This window comes from Candoia aspera, chromosome 12, assembly GCF_035149785.1.
Source record: "Candoia aspera isolate rCanAsp1 chromosome 12, rCanAsp1.hap2, whole genome shotgun sequence".
In the NCBI taxonomy this organism is placed as follows: Eukaryota; Metazoa; Chordata; class Lepidosauria; order Squamata; family Boidae; genus Candoia; species Candoia aspera.
In genome coordinates, this window is record NC_086164.1 from 20,223,163 (window position 1) to 20,245,840 (window position 22,678).

A 22,678-nucleotide genomic window follows, 5' to 3' on the forward strand; every position below is an offset into this window, starting at 1 on the left:
GCAGAAAGAGGAAATTTTCTTGCTGAGAATGTAATATTTGATAAATTTCATTATTGCTAGTCTTCGACCAACCAAAGCAAAGTCCAACACTGGTGGAAAACTGGCCCAAACCCATCTTTTGGTGATTCAACTAGCCTCTCTGCCCACAGAGCCTAATTTTGCAGAAAATAGGAAAAAACAAAAACAAGCAAAGTCCTCTTCAGTGATCAGCTGGGACTAGAAACAGCTGAATATCAGTTGGCAAAGGACTTAGGGGAAACCGGAGGGCGGGGGGGGGGGATGCACGCGGATCTTCTTCTTATATGCCTCCTGCTGGTAATACAGGGCTTCAGCGTACAGCTTTCTTCCCCCTCCCCATCGCTTCTTTTGTGCCATGTCTTTTAAATTTAGAGATAAGGATTGACTTACTGATCATTGTGAGCTACTCTGGAAACTGTTTAAGGGGTGAGGAGCAGGATAAAAATCTTAACCAGATCAGGATTACTCCCAGTCTACTCGAGACTATAGCAAATGCAAACTGAGTTAACACCATGAATGCCACTTTGAAAAAAGGGTATGCTACAAATACAATGAAGTCTAAAGCTACGGAACTATTGAAATAGCAATGAACAGAACTCAGGACAGATCTTGCTTCCTTGCTTATATGAGCAAATTCCACTCCCAAATTTAATGATTATGATCAAATGCCTGTTCTTGGTACAATTTGACAGAGAATTCCTAACAAATTCTAGGAAAAATAGACCTCCGTAAAATTGGGAGTGGAATATACTGTGGGCATAAGACTGTCTTTTCTCCAGCAACTTCCATCTACAGATGCTACATTACAAGGAGTGTTCTCGCTTGCAAGTGCTACATCAACCCTCCCCTGAAATGAACTCCTCTCCAACAACTTCATTTAAACAATACATCAATACTAGTAATCATGATTTAAAAACCTAGTTAAGGGAAGTTGTCAGGCCACTCCTCATCTTTATAAAGGTAGCCACAATGGAAGAGCTGACCCACGACTTGCTCACAAATTCAAAGGCACTGTAGAAAGAAAGCCGGGTTAGTCTGCAGTAGACAAAAATCAGGAGTCTGGAAGCACTTTTTCTAACAAATGAATATTGTTAAAAGGCCTAAGCTTTCATGAGCTGCAACTTGCTTCATTTCTATGTATCCAACGAACTGAGCTGCAGCTCATAAAAGCTTAGGCCTTTTAATAAGATTTTACTTGGAAGAATACTATCAGATGCTTTCTGACTTTTGGCAAATTCAGTGTAGGAGCAACAATAAGAATTATTAAAGTCAAAATCTCATGTCTAAAAGCCACACCTTGGAGCTAGCCTGAGGAACTGGTGGTTACCTCTTGCACATGGGGCAAATGTTCCTTACAGTATGGAGTCTGAAGGAGATTAGTACCAAGATACCACTCAAGTCCTGGGTGAACAGCTGATAAGCGACTACACAGGGAGTGATACGATACTCAGAGATGGTCTGACAGTGATCAGGATCGATACCATGCTTCTCCACCTAGCTATAGAGATCTGGGTCATCTCTCAGTTTCATGGGTATGGGAAAAACACATGAATTCAAAACTTTAAAAGAACGTTTTACACATTCTGGTGATTCTAGTAAAATTCTAGTTGTACTACAACTATTGTGTACTACAACTCCCCATCTGCACATGGGAAGCCAAACAACATCCAAATGATTCAAACACACAAAATCTGTCAAAGAAAAAACAACAAGGCCAAGTAAGACACAGTTGGTCTCTTCAAACTGAGGGCGTTTCAAGTTGTTCTCAAAACCCTGCCCAAAGCTCAGCTGCAGGCCATCACTGGTTGCATTCCTGTTGGTAAGGGTGCCCACTGCTCATGTGTTCTATTTCTCAGTAGACACACCTATGCTTCCTAATGCTGATTCCACATGAGGGAAGTCAAATAGGACCTTCTCTTAAGGAGTTTGGGGTCCCCTGTCCTTCATCAGGGTCTCCAGGAGTATCTTGCTGCTCACAGTCTTCTAAGTTTTAGAGGTTCTTTTGAAGAGGATTTTGACAGGTGAGGGAAGGAAGTGTGTCAGAAGCACATCATCTAAAAGCTTCTGCAAAATCAGTCTATGCCAGAATCAAAAATCCCAGACTGAAGTTAAATTTTAGCCCACAAGATCACTAAGAGGTTTAAAAAGTGCTCTAGCCCATAAAAGTATGAAAAAAGGGAGTATCAGACACTTCTAAGTAGTTGAGTAATACAGGTAGTCCTTGCTTAATGACCACAATTGGGACCGGAATTTTGGTTGCCGAGTGAAGCAGTTGTTAAGCGAATCTGACCTGGTTTTACAACCATTTTTGTGGCTGTCATTAAGCAAATCACATGGCCATTAAGTGAACCATGTGGTCATTAAGTAAATCACACGGTTCCCCATTGATTTTGCTTGCCAGAAGCTGACTGAGAAGGTTGAAAATGGCGATCACATGACTGCAGGATGCTGCAACAGCCGTAAATGCGAACCAGTTGCCAAGCGCTTGAATCACCATAACGTCACTGCAGGGACGCTGCAACAATCGTAAGTGCAAGGACCAGTCTCAAGTTGGGCTTTAGTGCAGTTGTAAGTTCGAACCAGCTAATGGTTGTTAAGCGAGGACTACCTGAATAAATCTGCCTCCACCTTTCAATGTTTTGGAAAAACCATATAGGACATTAATGCCTTCATTTCTCTTATACACGTATTTGCCAGTGAGAGAGTAAGGGCCTGGATTCCAGTTCTTCTCCCTTATAAAAGCCATCTTGCTCCAATTAAACCAGGACATTTCTGGGCAGCAGAGCACATGGGAACTTCTTTTACCAGCTGTGGGACAAGCTTAACTTTTCCAACATTAATGTTTTACAGCATTGCTAATTAAATTCTGTAGCCTTAAGACTGTGTTATGAAAATACACTCATATATGAAATCCCACCGGCTCAGTATTTTTGTGGGCATCTTCTTTTCTTTGTTGCAACCATGTTACTTTCTTTATTCAAAAGGAATTCTGAATCCTGAGTGGCATAATGGCAATCCACAATAACCTCTGAGGCTTAGCCAAAATTTTAGACCAAGTGAACATGCTGATCTTCTGTAAGCCAAAGGGCAAACTTAGCTCCATTTGCCAAAGGAATTAGTGGAGACAAGACCAAGAAATAGAATATCTACAATGGTCACAGCAACAATGGATTTTTTAGCATGGCATAGTCCCTCCAGTGTTTCAAGCTAATCACAAAGTATACAGAAAGTAATTTGAAAGCATAAAGGATATAATTACACTAATTATAAAATTTTATGTATCGGCGGTGAAGCATATTAAAAGTAGTTTAAAAAGAAACACATCGCAAATAAAAAAACATTCCGTTATAACAATATAGAAAAATGTATCAAATTATACCCAATTATCCCAAATGTTAGCAGTTCCTTGGGATTTAACAGAGGTTTTACTTGTCATACATGTCGTAAAATATGGGTAAAACAATTTGTAGCATTTTTAACTAATATGTGACAGTTGTATATTGTTGGCACATTCTTCCTTTAGCAGTACTGTTATCATGTATAAATTAGAAGGAGAGCAAATCCTTCTGATTGGGATATTGTTCCAATATATTGAGAAAAAAACAGAACAATCTGATCCTGGGGATGATCATCCTATAATGCAATGTAATGTAATCTCAATATGACCAGTATAACTTTATGCGATACTTTTGTTAAACAAACTATTAAGATGGATTGAAGCAGAAGATACACTAGCTGTCTAGCTGGAGTTAGAAAGGTCAGTCTAATGGACAATAGTTTGATTCTAACTAATGTGATACTGAAAAATAATAAGGTAAGACTTAATCGATTTAAAAGCAGCTTTTGATTTAATCCCCAATCATTACTTAGGGCCAAACTTGCTGCTACTCCCATTAATTCTAATTCTAATTTTTTATTTGAAATAGCATATGAAGATAACATTAGTTAAAATTAGGGTTTTATGGCCACCTTATAGAAGCAGTTTCTGTTACTTGAGAAGTCTGGCGTGGCTGTTTATTAGACCCAATACTTTAAAAATCTTTTTAAAATGTATAGTTATTCAGTTAATGAATTCTCAAAGCTTTGCTCCTAAACTTGCAAACCATCCTCTTTCCTTTATGCAGATAATACTACTGTAATATTACCTCAAACTTAATAGGGCCTCATATTACTGTCTAAATAATAGGAAAATGTTTGTAGCAATCATTTAACTATTAATAATGAAAAAATAAATTGACAGCGAGTTCTACACAAAAGATAATTTAGTTGGTAAATACATTCTCTTCAACCAGAACAGGTAGAGAAATATAAATACTTAAAGATATTACAGATAATTGAAATGGGCATGTCGATTAAGAGTGCTACCTCTTTGGCTATACAAATTTTGGCTGCAACCGTTAGATTACATTTTCCTAAAGGTACCTATCATACTTCAACGGTGATTAAAGTTGTTAACATCATTACTTTAGCTTAATTTTTGTAGAGGCAATTATTTTGAAAACAGAAGCTTTATTTTGCTTAAAATGCATATATAGGTACAGTTTTGAAGAACTACTTTTTCAGGTTTCAAGTATACCCCCAATGCTTTTACAGCTCGAAAGACATGTCTGTGATCTTAATTTTTATTTTGAATTTTAAAATTTAGGAGTTCGGTGATAAAAGTCTGATCTCCTGCTTAATTAATGGCCTGTTTCTCCAATATTATTAGAGTTGGCATGTACAGTATAAAGTCAAATACTTTAAGTAAGAGTTACTGGATATTATGATTTTAATAGTTTAGTAGGCTAAACATATCAATTTATTGTTGAGTGACAATTTACTGGGATATAATTTTTCCATTATCAGTGTATGATGGCTTACCAACAAACTACGACAATTCAAGATTGATGCCTAAACAAATCCTTAATCCAGAACAAATCTTATTTGGTTCAACATACAGTAGCAATGGAATTTTTTTTGAGATTACACGTATTTGAGAAAATACTTTTTCAAAGCCACTTCAGGAAGTCATCTAGTTTATATGAACATATTGGTTATAAGGGCCATTAAGTATATAAATCTTAACACAGAGGATGTTAAGAGCACCTAAGCATCTTAGACTGAAAATGAGGTAATCTAGACTTTAATCTTGGTAATTTCCCACTGAGTTACTGACCTAGCTGTATATACTTCACTTTTCTCAAGATTGGAATTTGAAGTTTTGTGGATGGTTTCTCTGAAAGATGTCTTTAATCATTGTACGTCATTTATCAATCTGATATTCTTTGGTGAGCTTCAGTGGACCATACACAACAGAATATTACTATACCAAATCCCTATTTTAGGCAGAGTGTATCTGAAAATGAAAACTTGCTCATTTCCCCTTAAGCATTTTTCAGTTTTGATAAACTGAGAAACTACATCTCTCTGGTTCAAAGAAATCAGTACATGCCAGTAACTCAGTCTTTTCAAGTACATAATCACATCTTACCCTTACAAATTGCTGGTCATAATTGTGCTAAAAATTACACGTATTATAGAACAAATATGACATACCTAGAGCTGATGAAACCTAGAAACTAGACATGTTCATTACCAAAATCAGGCACTAATTAAGGTTCCAGGAACTGAGGGCATATTATGATCCTGTAGTAGAGTTTATATTAATAAATGATTGTTTTTCTGCAATTAATGGACCAGAAATGAAAACAAAAGTAACGGTGTTACAATTAATAATTGCTATACAAATGATGGAAAAACTGAGATAACCAAGAGGAATACCTTTCTTCTTGTTATAGCCACTGACAAAATTAGTCTTAGTGAATATCATTACTCGAGTATTTTCAAATAGCAAATATTAAATTTAGCAGTCCAGTCTGAAATGAAGCTAACAGCAATGGCATCTTTCCCTGAACAGCTCCAACACAACAGAACAAGCATGATTACTGCACTGACAAACCTACAAAGACAAAGGAAGACTGGGGAAAGTCACTGGGTTTTTGCTTTCATCGCTGTACTCAGGTCTGGCCGGAGAAGAGGAAAGTGATAAGAGCTGAGCCAGATACTGCTGTGATCAACATTACAGAGGCATGCAATGCTCTGTATTCATTCTGAAGGTAAATAAAATAAACCACAAGCAATTATTACTTGGCTCAGATGAAACAGAATTTAATTCCAAGGGTGCTCCCTAAAATCACTAAGTAAGAAGCTATGGAGGAACACGGAGAATGCTGACAGGTGCAGGGCTGAGTATACAGCAGGTAATAAGGTAAGCTGAAGCTTTTGGGCAGCCAGCAAACCTGTAAGTACAGTAAGTGCAGAACAGTGGGAGAAAACATCCAGCTATCAGGTATGTTTAACCTATTCTATAATCAAGTTATAGAATAGGTTAAACATGCCTGATAGCTGGGTGTTTTCTCCCACTGTTCGGCATTTAATCACTGCACCCACTGTTCTGCACAAAACCATTGAGTGATTTTTTTTCATATACTAGAATCAGAAGCCCTTGTGATAAGAAAATTAACTAAAAGGCACTAATTTTAGTTAATTAAAATTAACTATAAGCCTTGGACTATAAAGAGAAAGAACTGCATTGGCATAAAGCACAACAGCATTTCACCTTTCTTACAATTTTGGCAAATACTCATTGGATCATTTACTTTTATTCAAAGCCTTTAAAAATCTCAAAACACACTGATGGCTTCTATGAGTTGCCCTGACTGCCACATCTGATTCGGAAGGAGCTATTAAAATACAGAGCCTTGATAAGATAGAAGCACTGTATCCACCGTTATCCAATTTCTGCCCTAACATGGCAAGGATAAAGTACAAAGCTGCCTTCGTGAATATAACTCAAGGAATTTTATACTGCAGTTTTGTTTTGTTTTTAAATCAGCTGATTTAAACCGATTTCACAAATTCAAGTAAATTCAAATAAATCTTCATGTGAATGGCACCGTGTCCTTCCGCAAAGAGATTATTTTAGTATACTGTTCAAAGAAATGTTCCAAGAAAACTAAAAATATTGCAAGTTCCTATTCAGCAATACTGCTGAATATATCAGTGCTAATGCTGATGGAAATACCTTAAAACTATGCCCATATATTTTAGGTATTCTATCCCAATAGACGCAACTCCTTCTGAGGTTGGGTAACTGCAATGTTTCCAAGGGAGTTGCTTGCCACTCAGCGTGGTACAAAAACTACCATCAAATTCTGCAATATCGCTAATTAAGACCTATTCAAGTCCACTGCCCCAGTTCACAAGAACCCTGGCTGAAGGCTGAAGGAGCCTGTCCTATCATATACTCAGCCTTCTACCCTGCACAGAGCAACCCTTCAACCACCCTAGGACCAGACGTGCCTTTACAAAATTCCAGCTGCCACAGTCGTATAGCACCCGGAGAGTGGGTTCTGTATGACCATTCTGTAGCTATTTCCCAATGTGATATACGTGTAACAGCGCTTCTTCCCTTTTTGTCATATTAAAACCAAATTTAAAAAATTAAGACTTCAGTTTCCTACTACACAATCCCAGTTCTTATTAGGTAAATGCAATCCAATTTTACATTTGGCTTTTAATCCCTAATAAAGTCAGTCTCCAAATGTGATTTAGAAACAAACCAACCCTGAGTGAAGTAATGTAAAATAAATACATTTTTCTTTCATACTATGTTGAAACTTTAAAAAGTTAACTTTGAAATATCCAAGTTGAAACTTGAAACGGCTGTATACTGTAAAAAGAAAAGTTTAAAAGAATGTGGGCTACAGATAGTTATCTTCCGCAAGCACCGGTGGTTTTCACAACTTCCTGCTTACTTCCAGATATTCAAATACGATGCTCAAAATGGTATCAACAGCTGGAAGAGACTCTTCCACCACAATGGGCCTTACTCCCAAGTCAGAGAGTACAGGAGTTCAGGGAGGCACGAGGTCCCCCCACCTCGCATGGAAAACAGGCCCATTTCAATCCTGGCACATCATGGAACCTACATGAAGTTGACTGCCAATCTACAGCATGAGAAACATACATTAAACCATTCTGTGGCCTGCTTAGTTTTTATTTAGTCTCTCATGTTAACTAAGCCACTTCTGGGTTGTTTGATAGATCATGGTAAAGAAAGCATTATTAGGGCAGAGATACACAGGTTTTTGCAAGTAAGAAGGCTGTACTTAGCCATTGACATGCGGACAACCACCCTCCAGAAAGTGGATGGGGCTGAGGCAAAAGCTAAATTTAATTTCATTTTGTTTATAATTACATTTAAATAAAATAAAATATAGTTAACATGATTACCTACAATCATATTTAATAACAAGAGAGCCCGTTCGGTTTCGTGCTTAAGGCTCCAGGCTAGAAACCAGGAGACGGTGAGTTCTAGTCCCGCCTGAGACATGAAAGCCAGCTGGGTGACCTTGAGCCAGTCCCTCTCTCTCAGCCCAACTCACCTCACAAGATTGAGGAAGGAGTATTAGGTATGTTCCCCGCCTTGAATTATTTATAAAAATAATAAAGGCGGGATAAAAAATCTAAAAAAAATCTTCCCTTTTTCTCAAATTCAAAATTGTAATACGGTGACAGCTTTTACAGATTTTGTAGGAGTACCCCAAGGTACTCCTCTCAGAGGATGGATCCAGTCCTGCGGCTCAGGGCATAACCTCTGGCTTTAATCCACGTGCAGCCCTACTTTATGTTTCGATCCACTCAGCACCCAATTGACTTAAAAATACAATTTCAGAAGCTATCTCGATGACCAGCAGCTTAAATGCCTTTAAAATATAATTTTTAAAACATCATAGAAACTATAGCTTTATATCTGGATATTTTAACTCTTCCGCATTGCAGCTTTTGAGTAATAATTTTGTATTTTCATTGTAGCCTTGAGCAATTTTGGGAACAAAGGCATTAAAATTCTGAATCAATGCCTCTACTAATAAACTGAATCAAGAAGTTTTCTTGCATATATGAATAGGCTGAACATTTCTCATACTGATTTCATTTTCATGGAGTAAAAACAGTTTATTCTAATCAACCCAGTAGTTATTAGACCAATGAGCCATGGGTATTTCATTTTTCTTTCTCCTTTTTTTGTGATGGCAAAGATAGGTCAAGGCAAAGTGAATGGAAAAGAGAAACAGTGAAAAAAGTTGTGAATAGTCTAGGATCATTTTTCTCATCCTGGTGTCTCCAGGTGTATTTTAATTACAACTTCCAGAATTTCTAGCTAGCAATGCTACTGGCTGACTGAAAATGCTGGAAGTTTTAGATTGAAATGCAGTCTGAATTAGATCATCCTCCTGAAGAAAATAAAAGGGCTTCCAGGAGGCCCCTGCTTAACTATTATGGGATATTGGATTTCTTCTATTCCAATGTCATATCAACAAACATCTTTGTTACGTGACCAGAAATTCAGCACTAATCCAAATAACATTCTTGAAACCCAAATGCAAACCACCTTAAAAATGAAAATCTTCAAGAAATTAGAAGAATGTGTGGATTAGGCTCAAAATCTTACAGAGAAACAGAAGCTTTTTTGTCTCAAGAAATAATAAACAAAAGTTTAGACTTAATCTTTTGCACACCTGAAGACTGAAAAAATCCCAATTTTCTATCCACCAACAAACTTTCTGTTGCTGGCTTTATTTTCTGCTCGTCGCTGCTTTCCTCGCCTGCCGAATTCAGGTTTTCGTTTTCAGCTTCATTCGACGACGACGACGTGGCACTGGCGGATTTGTTCTTCGTTTTCTTAAAGTCGGGCTTCCCCCGCTCTTTGCGGCCGCCTTTGCCGCTTCCCTTCTTGGCCGCCCCTCTCTTTTTGCTCTTCTTCTCCTCATAGAAGTCTTCATCGGAAGAAGACAATAGGTCGCCTCTTGCTTTTTTTGAATTCCTCAGTTTAGGACTTTTCTTCTTTTCTTTAGCCTCGTTTCCCTTTTTATTTAAACCGTCTTCCAAAGTATCGCAGAGCTGTTCGTTTGGGGGAGGCTTTTCAGTATCTGAAACGTTCTCTTGGGGTTTCTTAGAAATTCTCTCTCTCAGGTTCCTTCCTATTTTTCCTTCAGTTCTCGGTTTCTTGCCAGCACTGCCAGAAGCACTGCTGCTTTCTTTGTCAGGAGGCGGCTTCTCAGTTTCAGAAGAGGAATCGCTTTGCCTCCTTTCAGAGGTTTTTCCCTCGTTTGCACTCTCTTTTTCTCTTGAACCTTTTTTGGCTTTCTTTCTCTCGTCGGAGGACTCACTGCTTTGCTCTTGCTTCGGGGACCGCCCTGCCTCATCAGAAGACAAATCCTGTGGTCTCCCCAACAGCCGGCTTCGCTTGCCTGGAGCGCTGCCACTCTCTTTTCTAGATGACGTGCTCTGTTTCCCCTTCAACGCTCTCTCCTTGAAGTCTCGTGCTTGCTTCTCCTTAACGGATGCCTCTTGACAAGGTGCATCCTCCAGAGAATTGCTTGCCTTCTCAGTATTTGAAGTTAAGAGTTCTTCATCAACTTCACTGGGCAGTTCATTTTGCTGCTTCTGGTTTGACTCTCTCTTTCCTTTTTTGGTTAATTCCTCTTCCAAAGAAGCCTCATTTGGGGTTTCTTTTGTACCTTTCCTCATATGCTCAATTTTCTTCGTATTCTCTCTTTCCAATTCAGAATCATTATTAGAAGAATCTGAACAGCTCTGGCGTTTCTTTTTAGCAGCACCTAAATCTTTATTTGATTTACCTTTCTTAGCATCAAAATCTGACCCAGAACTAGAACTTTTCCTTTTTCGTTTTCCATTCTCCTCCTTCGCTGTTCGCTTCTTTAAAGCATTTAGTGCACCCTTGGGTATTTCGCTGCTGCTATCAAGGTCTGAAGAATTATGGCTCATCATGGCTACCTCTTGGAGAACAGCAGGCATTTCATCAGAATCAGAGCTTTGGTCTAGGGGGAGTCCTTTGTTAGACTGAGGACTGCAAACGGTGCTACCAGGAGAACTCTGCTTATCTGTTTGCCTTTTGGACTGTGTGGATTTTCTGCTGTATTTTTCACCACATGGTTCGTTACTGTCTTCCTCAGAATTAGAAGTCAAGGCGTTTATGTCTGTTGGACGCCTTAATGGGGTGGTTTTAACTCGTGGGGATCTTCTGAGATCGTGATCTTCTACCTGTGAAGAGATATCATTTTCTGGTATACATTCAGAACCACAATTTTCTTTTCCACCTTCTTTGTTCTCTCCCTTTTCCAGCTTTTCATCTGGATCCTCAGCTTTTACAGGAGAACAACACAAGGAAACTGGAGTCAATTTTACAACCAATTCCTTCTTAACTTTGGGAGACTGTATCAACTTTGTCCCACCTTTATTTTCCTTAGATTTACTAGTATTTATTGCACCGTGCTGTGTTCTGCTTCCAATACTCTGTTCACCTGCTTTCTGTACATCCATACAAGATTCAAAAATATCCTCAGGAACAGATGAAGGAACAGAAACAATATCCATATCTGTAGCTTCAGTGTTATTAGGTTCATACTGAAGCTCTTCGCTTTTGCCAGACTTTTTATCTTTACAGTTCAATTTTTTGCTTCCCATCCGTTCTATTACTGGCACACTCTGATCTGTAGGCTCACTGACCTCCGATACAATTTTAGTTTCTTTGAATTCTTTTCCTTCTGTTTTTTTCACTTCACTGTTACTCAATTTAATTTCTGTTTCCTTCTCTTTGGTATGTTTCTGTTTGATTTTAGCATCTAGATTTTGAATCTCCAGGTTCAGACCTTCCTCCAATGCTGCATGAGCCTTTTTTATGTCATTTAATACAGACTTAAAAGCCTTCAGCTGACGAATATGTACTGTTCTGTTTATTTCAGAATTTTCAGTTGCCTCCTTCAAAAACTTTACGAAACTAGCATTCATGTTAGTTGTGGTTTCAACAAGCTTTTTTGTTTTCTTCAGCAGTTCTTTTGGCACCATTAATGCTTTATAAGAATAAGTTAGAGCACCAGAATATGGATGATCTAATTTCTTTTCTTCTCCATTACAATTTGAACTATTTTTCTTTGAAGAATATTTAAGAGAATTATCATACATTTTACTTTTATCACTGTCGACTCTGATTCTCTTCTTATTTTGCTGTAATAATTGTTCCAAATTTTCGAATACACTATCACAAGCAGTGACCAAGTCCAGCAAAGGTTCTGGTTGACAAATATAGCAGTGCCATTGATTATTTTCATCCATTATTGTTGACAGCTCCTTTCGGCCTAAATTGCGTAATATACATTTTTTGCAGAATGCGTTATGGCAAAAGTCACAGCAAATTAAGTTTCCACCTTCAGCACACCATCTGAAATTAAAGTTTTAACATTTTTAAAATATGCTCCCATAAACAAATGACAAAAGTTTTTCATTAACATACAATAGCAATAGGGTACAAGCAGCTACAGGTAGTCCTCAATTAACAACCACAACTGGGACCGGAATCTCAGTCGTTGAGCGAAGCCGTAGTTAAGCGAGATGGCACGTGATTGCTTCGCTCAATGACCACAACATCAGCACTTCCAGTTGTGGTCGTTAAGCAATCTTGTGGGTCGTTAAGCAGACAGGGTCCCAGGTAAAAAGTACGGGGTGCCTTGGGGGGTTGGGGAGACCCTGGGAGGCCTGGCGCAGGCCGTGTACAATTGTCTCTCTGCTCAGGGGCTGAGAATTCTGCTTGGATCTCAGCTCCCTCTCATCTCTGGGGGCTGTTTAAAGAGCTCCCTGCTGAAGGATTCCTGCTCCGTGGAAGCAGGCACGAAGGATTTAGCTAAATCCTTCACCCCCACGAGGCACCCCACACTCCTTTCCTTACTGCACTGCCTCTCCACGCAGGCCCCGCCCCCTCCTAGGAGCTCCAAAGGCAGCTTTGCACCACGAAGGGAAAAAGAGCCAGAAGTAGCCTTCTCCCCCTTCTTCACAGCACAAAGTCAGCCCTGCCCCCGCCCAAGAGCTCCAAAGAGTTCAGTCCCCTCCCTGCTTGCTTGCCCATTGACTCTCTGGGGAAGCCTGCAGAGAAAACTGCCAATGGCAATCACATGATCACGGAATGTTTGGCAACCGGTTGCAAATGTGAGCCAGCTGCCAAGCGCCCCAAATGCAGTCATGGGACTGCAGGGGGGTGGGGCAACGTTTCACAATGGCCACAAGTGCTTTACGGGCCCTAAAGCACCCTTTCCAAGGCTGTCGTTGGCAACCGGTTGTTAAGCAAGGACAATCTGTAGATTATTTTCAAAAGGTAAGATTATCTCTGTTTTCTATTACAGGAAAACAAGCCAAATTTAAGCATCAATCCAGATACCCCAGGGGTTGCCAGCATGCATGAGATTGAAAATTCAGAGCTGTTCTCAAAACATGAGGACAATGAAACTGATGCGTTTGTCTCATGCTACAAAAGGCCTGGTACCCCAAAACTCATAGCCTTCCCCTCAGTTGTTCCCCAGTTACTTCTGTATTTTGTTTGGACTAAATGCAAGTTAAATCATATAGATTACAGAAATAAAAGGGAAGATGAATGTGTTAACTGAATATTTGATTGCCACGTGAACTTTCAATTTATTTATTCTATTTAAAGATCAATTAACAACTTTTGTAGGAGCATGTTTTCACTAGCAAGGAAAACCAAATACACCAAACCCATATAGGCATTTTAACAATCCTTTAACACTGACAATATCCCACAGGAGGCAAGGAACTAGTTGCATGATTCCCCAAAAGAAGATAAAGCAATCTACTTTCTGAACACTTCAAACAATGCCAGATAAATCTGACAGACTGAACAGAAGTTAATTAAATGATGGCACTTTTGTACACCTACCTACACTGTTCATCCATTCCATCTGCATCACGGCTGATGTCATCACTCATATAATATCTGAAGCAAGTCTATCAAGAAAAAAGTTTTTTTTCAGAAAGCTTAATTAAATTGCTGGGTTACTTTATTTATCAGCATTATTATTTACCTACATTATTATTATTTACCTACAGACAAATTTGTTCTTTGTAAGACACTGAGAGACCTTTCCTTTCGCTTTATTTCATCCTTGCAATCCAAAATAAAACGGAAGTTTTTCTCCAAAGTAATTCAGAATATTATTTCTCCACTGTAACACTAGGCAGAACTTAGCTGAAACTGAGTCAGGCGTTTATTTATGAAATGTATACATTGCCTCAATCCAGTTGGACCCTAGGTGCTTTATACCCCCACCCCGCCATATATATACGGGGTGTACCAAAATTCACGTCCCATAGACAAGATATATAAATTACATGAAATGTTTGAAATGGTTGCCATTTTTTTCTAAACATTTCCTTGCTTGACGCATGACCTTTGAAAATTCCTAAATACAGGCAGACCTTGTTAGCGACTGCCTCAGACAGTGACAGTTCAAAGTTACAATGATTGCCTAAACAAGCTATCTCTTCCTAGGCTGCCTTTCTCCACAGCACCATGCTTCCCCCAAAGGTGCTAACTGCAAGCTAACAAGTTCAGCCCTGTGAACATAGCAGGTGGCAGCTGCTACCTGTAACTGACAAGACTTTCACACCTTCAGCTTTTGTTTGCCTCCTAAGCGGCCGGGGGTCGGAGCCGTGAGCATGTTATGCAAACAGCTCGCACCAGCGCATTGCTTTCGATGTGTATTCCCCGTTGCATGCCTTCTTACTCTCTCTTAATCCCTTCCTCTCCAATGAATGTAAATACAAACATCAATTCCCTTCTTGCTAATTATCCTGGCGCCAAGGTAAGCATTCCAAAGGGCAGGGGAGTGGGGGGAAAGTTCTTTGAGATTTGCCTTTTTACTGGGCTTCCCCATGAGTTGAGTTCTGGAAACCTTCCCCACCATTTGGGTTCACCCAGCTGTTTGGGGCCATACCCTTCTGATGCTGTAAACCAAAGGAAAGCTGAAGTAAAATTGTAAGCACAGTCACGATCATGTGATTTTTCACTTAGCAACTGCCTCACCTAGTGACCAACTTGCTGGTCCCCACTGTGGTCGCTAAACAAGGACTACCTGTACAGTAACATTTTCTCTGAAAAATAAAATTAATAAAACATATTGTGACTGGCCTATGGGGCCTGACTTTTGGTACACCCTATATATTTAATATAGAGAGTATTATATATATTACAAAATGCCTAGTGTATGTATGTGTGTATAAACACAAATAGAAGTATAATACAATACAGAAGAAAATGAATACACTGTAATTCAAATGTAGTAATACAATAGAGAAGACATTTAATACAATGCATTTCTATAAAGCAGTCCAGTGTTCATGACTCCACAATGATCCCTTAAAGGCCTTTTAGAAAAACCAGGCTTTCTGGAAGGCTGTAAGATTGGAGGCGTTCCTCTGTCTGGGGACTGCTCCTTCTGAAGGAAGGGAACCCCTGCAGAAAACACCCACGCTTGGGCTCCTTTCCATTGCACCCTGGGGGGTGGGGGTTCAGAAGACACTATCTAGCCATCTAAACTGGGCTAGAATTATCTGTGAAAGGCAGCCATAAAGGACATTAATGGTAGACAGAAGCAACTCAAATTGCACTTGCAAATACAATGGCAACCAAAGCAGCTCCTGCAGCAGAGGTGCGCATGGCAGTATTGAGACTGGCAGTTCAGCATGGGGCTGCTGCACACTCCAACGCCACAGGACACTGTATTAGTAGTAGGAGTGCAGAGGGCATTAATGATTACTGTGAAGGTTCCTGGTGATCTGGTAAGTGGTATCCTAGGTTGGTTATTCCATATTTTTTCAGAAGAGTCTTGGAATCACTTTCCCTTAAATCTGGCAAGCAGAGGGATCAGTGGGTGGTGTCTAATAAACTTTTTACAAGTCATTAGTTCTGTTTATCCTACACCTTATCAGTTACAGTGTTGATTCCTGCCTGAGTAGGTTTTTAAAAAGTAGGGAGACTGCAGGGAGACTAGGAAGTTGTTACCTGGGAAGATTCTGAAAAGATGTATTTGGAAGGAAAGGCTTGCTATGTTTACAGGCTATTTATCGGGAACCATTATGCTCTTGGCTTTTCCCCACCTGCCAATAAAAGGAATGTTCCTGACTTCCACAGGAGAAATGTGGCTAAAACATTTTTTTTTTAAAGTGGAACATGGGCGCTCCCTCTCTGGATGCATCAGATCTCTTCTGGCAGAGGTGGAAAGAACTTCAGTAACCACTCAGATGCTGTATGTGCTACTGATACTTACATGTTCCCTTGGCCCAAAGGCACTTTCTGTCTCCCTCCAAAATCCATACTTTCATGAGACAAATTTAAAGAGACTATGCTTTTTCGTAGATAGCAGAATGCAGAAATCAGTGCATGAGCTTTTTAATGATGAACTGTATCTTGAGACTACTGGTACATTCAGGAGAGCGCATGTGCAGAGAGAGAGATAGAAAGAGAATATATATATGTACCTTACATATAAGTACTTTCAACGTGGGATGTCTGTAGATAGAATCTTTTTGAAAATGATTCACCTGCTGACCACAAGCTGTACAGCTGACAATACCATGGAGCCCTTCCTCTACCAAAGAGAGAGAGAAAGTGTGTTAGACTCTCTACATTTTCCCCATAAAAATACTGTTTTTAACACATTTAATCTGCCACATTTTGAAAAGGGATGCTTCACGTTAATGGCACAATTTGTGTAATGCTACCAAGCACATCTTAGTGGGACGCGGTGGCGCTGCGGGTTAAACCGCTGAGCTGAGCTTGCCGATTGGAAGGTCAGCGGTTCGAAACCGCGTGACGGGGTGAGCTCCCGTTGCTAGTCCCAGCTCCTGCCAACCTAGCAGTTTGAAAACATGCCAATGTGAGTAGATTAATAGGTACCGCTTCGGCGGGCAGGTAACGGCGTTCTGTGACTGTCATGCTGGCCACATGACCACGGAAGTGTCTACGGACAAACGCCGGCTCTTCGGCTTTGAAACGGAGATGAGCACCGCCCCCTAGAGTCGGACACGACTGGACTTAATGTCAAGGGAAACCTTTACCTTTACCTTTACTACCAAGCACATCTGGGGGACACGGAATTACAGAAGGCTATTACAAGTCTTGTAGAAAAATACTATTAAGCAAATAAATTATTACGAGATAAATAAAATATTACCAACTTCCACTTCAAGAGATTCACTCACATTTAATCAGTAAAAATTTTTACAGTTGTGGATCAGTATCATAAAATGAATAAGCATTTCCAATTAGACATCAACAATATAATTTATAATTAACAATATAAATAAAAGGATGAAAAAATATAAAAGCTTACACATAAATGCTATTATGGCTTATAAAGACAACAGGAGTAACCAGCTATTTATGGAGGATTCCAAACTGAACAAGAACAAAAGCTTCAACTTCTAAGGAACAGTCTGTTTCACGCTTTCAAACTAACTGATATTTACATATCAAAATTTCAAGCCTATGCATAATTCTGCCGATTGGCATAATTTCCATTTGCATTGGGAATTGCGCATCAGGGTCACAATTGGTGTCTTAATTCACAAAGCATTTTTTAATTCACCAAAGTCCTTCCACAGTCTTCTCAGCTTGCAGATACTACAGGAGGCCCAAGTGCCACACTGAGCTACATTACAGGACAACAGTGAGCGAAGAGCTGTGGCAGCTGGTTCTTCCTTTAAGAAGAAACAGCAAACTACCCAGGAGCGGCTATGCTCAATTTGTTTGGTACACCGCACAAACAGGGACCGCTTCTCCAAGGGGAAAAAGCCTGGGAAGGAACCACGGCTTCGGTGCCGTACCTGGCGGCTTGTGCTCAGAACAAATCCAGCAGTCTGCACAACAAGCCGCAGAACTCCTCACCGGTCAAGTCTGGCTTCGCCAGAAATGGTCCAATCATTCCACAAGTGTTTCCACCTCAGAATGCTTTTGGAACGGCTGGAAAAGTACCTGACCACTTCCAGTAACACTGGAACAACTACTCTGAATGCAAAACGTTTGGCACACCACTAAAAATCTACCACAGCGGAGCAAATAAAAAAACTAGGTCACCCAACACTCATTTCCTAACAGCAATCGGCTCACTGAAAACCCACTAATTGGCCAATAAAATAGTTCTCTTTTCTTGATACCTTTTTCTTGACCTGATACCCAAAGCTTCGACACAATGAGATTTCACTAGGGTTTTGAAACTCATTGTCTTTTTAAAATAACGTAAGCCAAAATACGGCCACCATGTTACTTTGTGAAAAAGAATATTCTCTCTCTTCTAAACTCACCACCTATTCATTTTACTGGATAACCACAACCTCTAGATTAATATTTTTATCAACTCTTGAAAAAATGCAGAACTCTCTAGGTACTGTATGCGAGACCCTTAGAAACAGGGGTGGACCAGGGGAAGCACTTCCTCAGGACCTGAAGTCCACAGGGGCAGGACAATGGTGCAGAACAGGAGGTGACGTGTCGCACGGGTGGACAGAGACAGGATTCTTAAAAGGCTTTTATTAGTCTGGAGGAACCGGTGAATGTTTGCTTTTTTCATTTTAGATCACCTTAATGCTTATACTACCCTTTATGTGTTCTTCCCACCTCAAAATGTAGAGGAACAATGATGCCGATTTTCAGCAGCTGTGAATGACAGGGCAGCTGATGCCACAGGAAAGGCATTTGTGGTTGCCCTCCCTTGCTCTTAAGTGCCCAGGCAGCAATACAAGGAATTCTTATTAGCCTATCTTGCCTATTAAGGGTTCAGAGGAAACTGGAAACCGACATACAAAATATACAGAGTAATGACCAACATGGAACATTTTAAACAGAGAACTGAACTTAATTCATGATGCACTTACCTCCTCGCTTCTTCTGAGATTCTGGTTTCATTTTAGTAGTATTCCGGTTCCTAAACTCAGGCCCCTTGAAGTCATCTTTGTCTTCATTAAGTACTGGTTCTGGTTGTACGACTATAGTTCCTAAGGAAATGACAGTTAAAAATTACAATGAAAATTATGGAATCAGAATCCCAACATTCAAATTTAGTCATGTATTCATGCAGTTATCGGGCTTTGCGTGATTAGCTCCTTTATCTAGCCTTTGTGATGGCTCCAAAGGACTATAATTCTCACAGCTTTAAAAAAAAAACTTCAAAAGAAGGCTTGGCCAATCCCACCTCGGCAGGTTTTTTCAAATCTCCTGGTATTTTTCTAGGTGCCAATGTCTCATCCAGTTCATTTGGGAATCATATCTAATATATCTTATTGTTATTTCCTATGTGCAGCATACGCTAAATATTCTTGAGTAAACTTTTCTGCCTTTTTGGCCTGCTTTGAATGAGCTTCACATATGTCATCTTTTATACATGTACATTCACACAAACACATGGCACAAATATCACCGTACTATGGTATTATATAATTATTAGCAGTATATGTTACTGACAAAATGCTGACATTAATATATCGATTATATAATTCATTGGTAAATGTGACAATACATGATTAATATATAGACAGAGGTACACAGATATAGTGCAAGATGTATTTATACACTATCTACAAAATCCAGTGTTTCCATACTTCTGTATACCAACATTACAGTTACACTATTATTACTTGTTTATCTGTGGTCCGAGACCAAGTCACAGAGTTTATAAATACAGCATATCATTAATACAAGCGTAAGTAGCAGTACATCTATATACTACTGAAACTCTCATGGCTGGGTGAAACTGTGCGTCAAGTTTTGAGCCAAGGTACCTCAAACGGGCTAACTAACAGAACGTGTCCAAAATCCAGGACCCATGAGTCCCATGGAATAGAAATTTGGCAAATTTTATAAAACATTTTATGACATAAAAATCATCATAAAACATTTTATGACCTAATGCAAAACATCATAAAACATCTCCTGTGGTCAACCCCTGATGTCTGACTGAGCTATATAGTTCAGCATTGGCAGATGCATCTCTGAATCTCTCCCTGAATTTTTTTAGAACTTTTCCAGGACATTAGCAGCTCTGCCCTTTTTGAAGGAATCAAGGAATCTGGTAAGGAGATATTCCGCTCCCTTTGTTCCACATCCCCTCCAGTAAAGTGGCAGGCAGTTCCGCGGGTCAGTCAAGGAGGAGGCTTCACCAGGGCTCTCCTGAGGGTTGTGAGGGGAGGGCAAATGGCACAAGCCTATATTATATATGGGGAGGGAGGCGGGGAGGGAGGGAAGATTTGTCACAAACAAAGTCAATGGGGAAGCAGGCAGGAAGCTGGAAGTCACTCCCACTCCCACTGCTTTTTTGCCTGCCTGCGGTCATTCTGTTTCTCTGTTTAGGTAAGGAAATATCTCTCAAACGATGACCCAACAGGTCACGGGTTGTCTAGTACGTATATAAAAGGAGGAAACCCTAAAAAGTTCGTTCATTCATTCAAATTTATATAGCAGCCAATCCCACATTCGTGACTCTGGGCGGCTTACGTTGAAGGCACCAAACAGTTTCTATAAGCTAAGGCTATAAATAAAAATTTTGCTACTGTCCTCGAAACACCCAGTTATTGGTCATTTAATAAGAATACCTCAATCTCCTCCTCATGAGTGGGGACTACAGGTTTTCCTGTATAGATGAACTACCTGATCATTTCTATGTATGGATTATTTATGCATTATCTCCCTAATACAGGTATTTGATTTTTTATCCAATTAAAATAGATAAAATAACTAGCAGATTTTCTTTCAACTTCTCAATTATGTGCTTTCAATTTGTTTGCTATTCAGACTGTCTCCAGCCAGTCACTCTCTCTTAGCCCAACCCACTTCGCAGGGTTGTTGTTGTAGGAAGAATAGGAAAAAAATTAAAATTTAAAAGAAGGTAAAGAAACTAAAATGAAGGAAAAAGAAGAAAGCAAAATCTGGCTCTAATGAAGGAACTCTGGCCATATGGATACGCTGGGCATCTGTGCTCTTTGGAGCAAAGTCAGCCTGGAACTGAAGGAGAAGCTATCTCCTCCCACAGAAGCAAGGCCAGAATTTTCTCACTGTGCCTCCAGGGTGGAGTGGGATATTCCAGTATGGAATGCCCAGACTCCCCTGGAGGAAAACTGGCATACTTTCAGCTGCAGCAAGCAGTTTTGGTTCAAAGCAGCAATAACTTCTGCTTCAAAGCAAACCCGGCTTTCTGAACTCTTGAAAAACTTTCTTCAAGTTATCTGTTCCAACTCAACAAAGTTATACAAAAGAAATAACATTTCATTTTTATTACCAAAATTTTGATTATATAGTATTAAAATATAACATGTAAACCTAATTACAACACCTACGTTCTTTCTGACAAGGCTTTGTAATTGGGGCATATTAAAAAAGTAAAATGAATAAGATGCTTTAATCTTCAAGGTTACAAACATATTCTCTTAACTGCTCTAAAACTTTAATTTGTATACGTTACAATTTGTTTTAACACACAACTGAATGAACTGCTTATCCCCAGTGCTTTATATCTTGAAATCAACTGCTGCTACTTGAACAAGAATCCATTATTTTTATAATGAGTTAATGTAATGAAATTAACAAAAGACCAAAAAGCATTAATTAATAATCCCATCACAACCCAGGAAATTATAGAGGCAATTAGAAAATTGAAAATAGGCAAAGTTCCAGGTCCAGATGGATTTTCAGCAGGTTATTATAAATATTTTCAAGATCAAATTTTGTTACCACTTAAAGATTTATTGAATGCGATTCTGTTAGGAAATCCAATACCAAAATCTTGGTCAGAGGCAAATATCATACTAATCCCAAAAGAAAAACAAGACCCGTCACTATGCAAAAATTATAGACCTATTTCGTTATTAAACAATGACTATAAAATATTTACTTTAATTTTATCTGAAAGACTAAAAACAATTCTTCAAGAAATAATTAATTATGACCAAAATGGTTTTTTACCCCAAAGATGCATAAAAAACAATATGAGGGTCTTAAATATAATAGAGTACGTTCAATTTCGTAATGAAAAACAGATTATGTTGTTATTTTTAGATGCTGAAAAAGCTTTTGACAATCTAAATTGGAATTTTATGTTTAAGACTTTAGAATTGATGGATTTTGGTGATATATTTATAAAAGCAATAAAATCAATTTATACATTTCAAAAAGCCAGAATTGTGATCAATGAACAGATAACGCAAGAATGTCAAATAGAAAAAGGAACAAGGCAAGGCTGTCCGCTATCTCCTTTATTATTTATACTGGTATTGGAGGTTCTAACAGAAGCTATTAGAAAGGATCATCGAATTGAAGGGATAAAGATTAAACAAGAAACATATAAATTAAGAGCCTTTGCAGATGATTTAGTTATTATTTTACAAAGCTCGTTAATATCAATTGATTACTTATTAAAGACACTAAAAGAATATGGAGAATTAGCTGGTTTTAAAATTAATAATAAAAAAACGATGATAAATTTAAATATGCCACAAAATAATCAGAATGTATTAGAAATTAAATCAGGATTTAATAGTGTCAAAAAAGTTAGATATTTAGGGATAGAGATTTCAACCAATACTAGGGATTTATTCCAAAATAATTATGTTAAAATATGGAAGGAAATTAAACAAGATTTATTGAGGTGGGAAAAATTAAATTTATCACTTATGGGACAAATCTCTGCAATTAGGATGAATATTCTGTCGAAGATGCTATTTTTATTTCAAACTATTCCAATATTTATAACTGATAAAACTT

At 38.8% G+C, this 22,678-nt stretch overlaps 1 protein-coding gene across 1 annotated transcript in view; it reads right to left on the reverse strand.

The window, feature by feature from the left end:
* Window positions 1–22,678, reverse strand: part of ATRX (ATRX chromatin remodeler) — a 116,879-nt gene that overhangs the window by 58,003 nt on the left and 36,198 nt on the right. Inside the window, 4 exon segments of the mRNA XM_063313561.1 lie at window positions 9,579–12,301; window positions 13,808–13,875; window positions 16,408–16,517; window positions 18,802–18,921. Coding sequence (XP_063169631.1) covers window positions 9,579–12,301; window positions 13,808–13,875; window positions 16,408–16,517; window positions 18,802–18,921 — 3,021 coding nt within the window.